At 43.6% G+C, this 7,114-nt stretch overlaps 1 protein-coding gene across 1 annotated transcript in view; it reads right to left on the bottom strand.

The window, feature by feature from the left end:
• Positions 1-451: 451 nt before the first annotated feature.
• Positions 452-7,114, bottom strand: part of MYL3 (myosin light chain 3) — an 81,852-nt gene continuing 75,189 nt past the window's right edge. The window contains exons 5-7 of the mRNA XM_083186444.1: positions 5,009-5,086; positions 1,206-1,238; positions 452-598 (exon numbers count right to left, since the gene is read on the bottom strand). Coding sequence (XP_083042570.1) covers positions 1,210-1,238; positions 5,009-5,086 — 107 coding nt within the window. The 3' untranslated portion in view covers positions 452-598; positions 1,206-1,209. The remainder of the gene's footprint in view (positions 599-1,205; positions 1,239-5,008; positions 5,087-7,114) is intronic.

Genomic DNA, 7,114 nt, shown 5'->3' with positions numbered 1-7,114 from the left:
TATTGATGTTTGGTAGTCATCAATGACTGTGGACCAACCCTAAGATACTTTGCACCCTCATTTGTTAGCTATATATATAAAAAAGGATAACTACTCCTCACCTCTGAGGTGAAGTACCACCAGTGACCACTAGAGGCCACTCGTCAGACCAAACTACTCTTTAACAGAAAGTGAAAGCAAAATGATCTGTTTCAAAGTCACTAAATATGGAGAGGGGGAGCTGTGGAGACAGAGCTTGGAGGTAGGTGCAGATAGGGACTAAGCCGTCATGTGGACGGGACTTTAGTTATGTATAATATCCTCTGCTGTGTATGTGTTACTGAGTATTGCCCCATTTATCACTGGCCCTGTTGGGGTGACCAAACATCTGCTGTACAGGAAATAACCACTGCGTATAACAGGCCGATTGCAGATATTTATTTACTCTTTGTACAAAGTTGTTTGTTTCCAGAAGGTTGCTGATTATACTGCAGTGACTGATGGGGGGGGGGGTCTCAGCGTTCACGGGAGAACCCCACCCTGTAGTACGACCATCACGCTGGGGCTCGGATGAAAGGGTCTTCTGAGAGACAAAGACGGTTACTCGTTAGTTTCCTTCCTGTAACAAAGTAACAGGAGAATAAACAGACCATTACGGGGGAAGGAAATAACGTTTATGGGAGATGATAATAAATAACATCCCATAATAATAGTATGGTGGATTTACTAGTAACTGTTCCGCTCATGTGTAACCCGGCCGGCACTGTAAGTGGGAACATGTGGGCTGACAGACAGTACGTTTACTAAAGCTTCTGAATGTGAATTGTGGGGATGCTCTGTCCATATAGTCTGTATCGCATCCTAGAAACTAGAGACAGAACCTGAATCTAAATCCCCCCCCCCCTAAGTGCCTTAAATATTTTAACCTTTAATTAATTGTCAGACTATTATAATGGCTAAACACTGCGATGTCCGAATACGTCTCCGCAACTCCCCGGATCATCGCTCTGTATTGTGCATTATGGGGGTGATTCTGGTTGGCTCGCTAAGCATCGCTGCTTAGCGAGCCTCCTAGCGATGCCTGCCCGCCGCACTCTGCACATCCCTGTTTTGCTTATGCACATGCACGGTAAGAAAACATCGGTCCCCCGAGTCAATCAGGATGACCGCCTGTGTTCTGTTACGCTCAGCGTTTTCCCGATTACAGTGGATACTGCTGCACTCACCTGCTCAGCTGGCCATTATGTGCTTCACAAAGGCTGAAAGCAGAAAGTAATATATAAATGTCACAGAATTACTGTATACCATCTACCACATAATGATGTCACTAGAAAATGGGCAAACTTTCCCACTTTACAATGTAGAAGATCCCCCCCCCCCCCCCCTACACACACACTCACACACTCACACACACACTCACACACATTGCCTGCTGCCCCCGGCATCACTCCCTTGCAGTGTATGTACTTATGGATGGCGGCACCATGCCGTGTTCCCGCCACCACCTATATCGGCGACGGCAGGCATCAGCAAGTGTGTATGTGGCTAAATCCGAATTGCAGCATGGGAGCCATCATTTTTAAATGGGCCCCTTTAAATGGGCTCCTTTGTCACTACGGGCCTTATTCTAGTTCACTCTTTCTGACAAAATCCTTCTTAGATGGACAAAACCATGTGCACTGCAGGTGGGGCAGATGTTACTTGTGCAGAGAGAATTAGATTTGGGTGGTGTTTTACTTCAAAGTGAGATCTATATTGCAGTGTAAAAATAAAACAGTCATTATTTACTCTGCACAGAAACAAAATAACTCACCCAAATCTAATTCTCTCTGCACATTTTACATCTGCCCCACCTGCAGTGCACATGGTTTTGTCCATCTAAAGGTGCCCATACACGTCCCAATGCAGGCGTGCGTTCTGGGCTTAAATAGCACAATGCGATGCGATGAAAAGCAAGTACAAAAAGTATGTGCAGCACATACTTTTTGTACTGTGCACTGCCCGCAATGGGGACGTGTATGGGCACCTTAAGAAGGATTTTGTCAGAAAGAGTAAACCCAAAGGCCCAAAGTTTCTACAAATCAAGAACCTGTATAAAAAACACTTCCCTCACTGTACTGTAAAATGATATAGTAATTTCCCATGTTGCAAGACTTGCATTGATCAATATGATAGGACAGAGCAACAGGCACTATACATGTGTTTGTGTTTAGTGGGAACTACAAGTAGTTATATATAAAAAAGCTGCAGTCTCAGTAATGACCACTAGGTGGTGCTGCCACCTTCAATTGAAATCATACTACAAGTATTGCCTAATGTAGTTTGTGGGCTATACTATGACAGTATTATTATATACACTATATAGTAGCTGCTTGTATATTATTGCATGTGATACACCCCCACATTTTGCTAATACAAACAGCGGGATAACAGCCATGAGAATCCCGCCGTTGCTCCTGTGATATTTCTCATTCTGGTAAACCTATTGCGTTTGGAAACACCCTGTAGATTCCAGCTCGTGTGCCACTGCAAACAACAGACGGGTAACCACGTTCCCTGGCTGTTCTCACAGGACCTGGGCTTCATGTTACACTGCTTTGTAAATGAGCGTTTAAGCTGACACAGCCGATGACAGGAATCTGTCTGCTTGTCGTGCCGCCAGTATTTCTAATGAAAATGTCCAGGTTTTATTAGAACTTGTCTACGGCCCCTGGGAGGTTCGTGTTTTATTTTGTTATTCCTCGGCTGCGGTAATGAGAGAGGTTTCATCGTCGTTAATGAGGATTTGTGCTGGAGCGGGCGAGGGTCCAGCGTCTTACCCATAACACGTTCAGAGACTGAGATTTTTATTTTGGAAATAAATCATTCTATGGGGCTAAATATTACAGCTACTACGCGACTGGGACTGCAGTAGGTACAGACGGAGCAGATTGGAGCGGATCCTGGTGATTCTATTGCCACGCGCCGCCCCCGGCATTCGCCGGAGCCAGGAAGAATGGGGTGCGCATGCATGGGATTCTCACGCGCCCCATTCTGTCGGAAGCCCTGCATGTCTCCCTGAAGCAGAGACGGGCAGGGAAGCACCCTGTCCCCGCCACCTTGCTGATGGGGTCGTGCGAGCATGCGTCCCCATCTGCCGGCCCGCACATCGCCACCCTCCGCCAGCTAGCGCTCGACAATGCTGAGGGCGGCTCCATCCTGTATGAATAATGTCAGTGGAAGGTTCCGTCCCGGGAGTCATTGTGTTTTTTTCTAGCTGGTTCTGTTGGAAGAATCAGGTACTATTTGGGGTAAGCTTTACCATCAGGCAGCTGCCTGTGGCGCCAGGATCTGGGGGGCTGCGCAGTGTCTGCCTATCACAAAATGACTGCAGTGGTGGCTGCGGTACTTCCAAGATACTCACGTCAGTGGAGGGACTAGAAAGTGGGTATTGGTGGAAGTGAGGGGTTGGGAGGGGGAGGGGGCGCTGGATTGAAGTTTTGCCTAGGTGACCAAGATGATGTGGTCCATAGGTCGAGCACTGTTGGGCAACAGTCAAAAGGTCAACACATGGAAGTCGACATGGTCAAAAGGTTGATGTAAGCAATAGGTCGATATGGAAAAGGTCTACATGAAAATGGTCGACATGCAGTTTTCATTTTTTTTTTAAATAAGGCAGTTCTTTCATTGTTACCTATCCACGTGGACATAAATGGAAGCAGTACACTTATACGGTGTCCATGTCGACTTATGTCGACAGACAAAAAAATGAAAACCTCATGTCGACCTTTTTCATGTCAAACTTTTCCACATCGACCTATTGCTTGTGTCTACCTTTTGACCATGTCAACCTTTTTTAATGTGTTGACCTTTTGACTGTCGACTAATAGTGGTTGACGTATTGACTGTTGACCTAATTAATGTCGACTTTATGATCCATAGCCATGATGAGAAGCCTTACACCGGCCAAGGTACTATCAGAAGTAAATATTATTATTATTATTATTATTATTATTATTATTATTATTACGGTGCCCATAGCTGAGCAGTGATGCACTTTGCACGTGACGGACCACGTTACTTCTCAACCGAAAGTGAAAGCAAAATGATCTGTTTCAGACTGGATATGGAGAGAGGGGGCTGCGGAGGCGGGAGGGGAGGTGGGAGCAGACAGGGACTCAGCCGGCATTTGGACGTCATTAGTACCTTTATAATGAATGACAATTTATACAACACTGGGTATAAATGTTCATTTTCATTTACTTTCGGAAAGGGGGGAGGGATATGAGAAGACCCCAAACTAAAATAAATGCAAAAATCTATGTTACACAACGATATGACTGATCCCTGGAGATTACATACAGCAATTATCCGGAGAATAAATCAGAGACAAGTTCCTGCTCCTAAGGGCTTACATTCCATCGGGATGGGCAGACATCGGGATGTGGGGGCAAACTTAGGCTTGAGATTTGGGGGGAGGGGGGTGCCAATGCTTTTTATGGCCCAATGCACAATCATTTCTAGTGACAGCTCTGCACCCTATCAACATTACAGTACCGCACAACCTTTATAAAGACAAATTAGACACCAGACCAAACAAAGCCCTTTTCAGGAAACGCCTAGTTTCCGTACCCCACCTCTTCTGAGATCTGTCATTCTGAAATGGCTACAGTAGGTGACTATGGGCCTTATTCTAGTTCACTCTTAGAGGCAAATTCCTTCTTAGCTGGACAAAACCATGTGCACTGCAGGTGGGGCAGATGTTACTTGTGCAGAGAGAGTTAGATTTGGGTGGGGTTTTACTTCAAAGTAAGATCAATATTGCAGTGTAAAAATACAGCAGCCAGTATTTAATCTGCACAGAAACAAAACAACTCACCCAAATCTAATTCTCTCTGCACATGTTACATCTGCCCCACCTGCAGTGCACATGGTTTTGTCCATCTAAAAAGGAATTTTTAGAAAGAGTGACCCAAAATAACCCCCATGTCACAATGGTTCCACCCCAGTCATCACGGTGGAGTGAGCAGTTGCAGTCCTTAGTAATTACCTTCGTAGTTAATGCAGCCATTGGAATCTTCCTGACCGGACATAAGCTTGTCCACTTCCTCTTCCGTCATCCGCTCCCCTAAACATCAAACAGATCTCATAACCAAATACGCACAAGTAAATGTACTGTATAGCTGTGGCCCTAACTACTGTACCATGGATAGAGGTCACACCTACGGTAATTTTTCCTAGTGATTTCTTTGCCTGTTTATTAAAACAATACATTTAAACAATGTGAAGGCATGCCCTCTCCACTCATTTCCACAGAGTGTCATTGGTATTAGCAAAGGAGATGGAAGAAAGATCTAAGGGGAAATACAAAGTAATACTTTAATGGACAAATTACTAACGTAGCTTTCTGAGCGGCAGAACATTCTGATATTTTTAATGACTTAACCCCTTCATGACAGAGCCAGTTTGTGCCTTCATGACAGAGCCCTTTTTTTCAAATCTGACATGTCTCACTTAAGTGGGGATAACTTTTTTTTGCTTTTACTTATCCCAGTGATTTTGAGATTGTTTTCTCGTGACACATTGTACTTCAAGTTAGTGGTAAATTTGGGTCGATACAGTCTGTGTTTTTTTGTGAAAAATACCAAAATATCGTGAAAAAATGGAAAATTTAGCAATATGCAAAATGTCACATTTTCTGCTTGTGAGACAAATAATCATACCACTCAAAATAGTTAATAACTAACAAAGACCATATGTCTACTTTATGTTGCAATCATTATTTCAACCTCCTTTTCATTTTTTTGGACACTAGGAGGCTTCAAATATGACTAGCAAATTCTCAAATTTTCAAGAAAATTTCAAACACTGATTTTTTTAGGGACCAGTTCAGTTCTGATGTGACTTTGAGGGACTTGTATGTGAGACACCCCCATAAATGATGCCATTTCAAAAACTGCACCCCTCACAGTATTCAAAACAGCATTTTGGAAGTTTGTTAACCCTTTAGGTGTTTCACAGGAATTAAAACAAGGTGTAGGTGAAATTTCAAAATTTCTTTTTTTTTTGCAGTTTCAATTTTAATACATTTTTCTAACGAATACAGTAGATTTTACTAGAGAAATGTGACTAAAAATTGATTCCCCCAATTCTTTTGTTTTCAAAAATATCCTATATGTGGCCCTAGTGTGCACGTTGACCAAACCACAGGCTTCATAATAGAAGGAGCACCTACTTGATTTTGGAGCCTCCTTTTTATGAGATATTTTTTTAGGCACCATGTAGGTTTCTAGGCACCATAAGTGCTTAAAGTTAGGAACCTCCCCCACAAGTCACCCCATTTTGCAATCTACACCCCTCAGGGAATTCATCTAGGGGTATAGTGTACATTTAAAACCCCCAGGGGTTTCACCAATTTTGGTACAACTGGGATGTGAAAATGGAAAATTACATTTTTTTACACAAACATGCAGTTCTGGCTCAAAATTTTTCATTTTCACAAGGAATGAAGGAGACAAAGCACCCCAAAATCTGTGCCCCAATTTCTCCCGAGTACGGCAATGCCTCACATGTGACCAAAAAATACCAGTTGGGTGCATGGCAGGACTCAGAAGGGAAGGAGTGATTTTTGGATTTTGCAGCACAGATTTTGGTGGAATGAATGGTGGGTGCTATGTTGCACCAATACAGTGGAACCCCCCCACAAGTCACCCCATTTTGCAAAGTACACCCCTCAGGGAATTCATCTAGGGGTATAGTGTACATTTCAAACCCCCAGGGGTTTCACCAATTTTGGTACAACTGGGCAGTGAAAATGAAAAATTACATTTTTTTACACAAAAATGCAGTTCTGGCTCAAAATTTTTCATTTTCACAAGGAATGAAGGAGACAAAGCACCCCAAAATCTGTGCCCCAATTTCTCCCGAGTACGGCAATGCCTCACATGTGACCAAAAAATACCAGTTGGGTGCATGGCAGGACTCAGAAGGGAAGGAGTGATTTTTGGATTTTTCAGCTCAGATTCTGGTGGAATGAATGGTGGGTGCTATGTTGCATTAGCAAGACTCCCAAAGCACCAATACAGTGGAACCCCCCCACAAGTCACCCCATTTTGCAAAGTACACCCCTCAGGGAATTCATCTAGGGGTATAGTGT

Source organism: Crinia signifera, chromosome 5 (genome assembly GCF_055691185.1).
Source record: "Crinia signifera chromosome 5, ASM5569118v1, whole genome shotgun sequence".
Classification (NCBI taxonomy): domain Eukaryota; kingdom Metazoa; phylum Chordata; class Amphibia; order Anura; family Myobatrachidae; genus Crinia; species Crinia signifera.
This window is presented reverse-complemented; position numbering and strand designations above follow the sequence as displayed.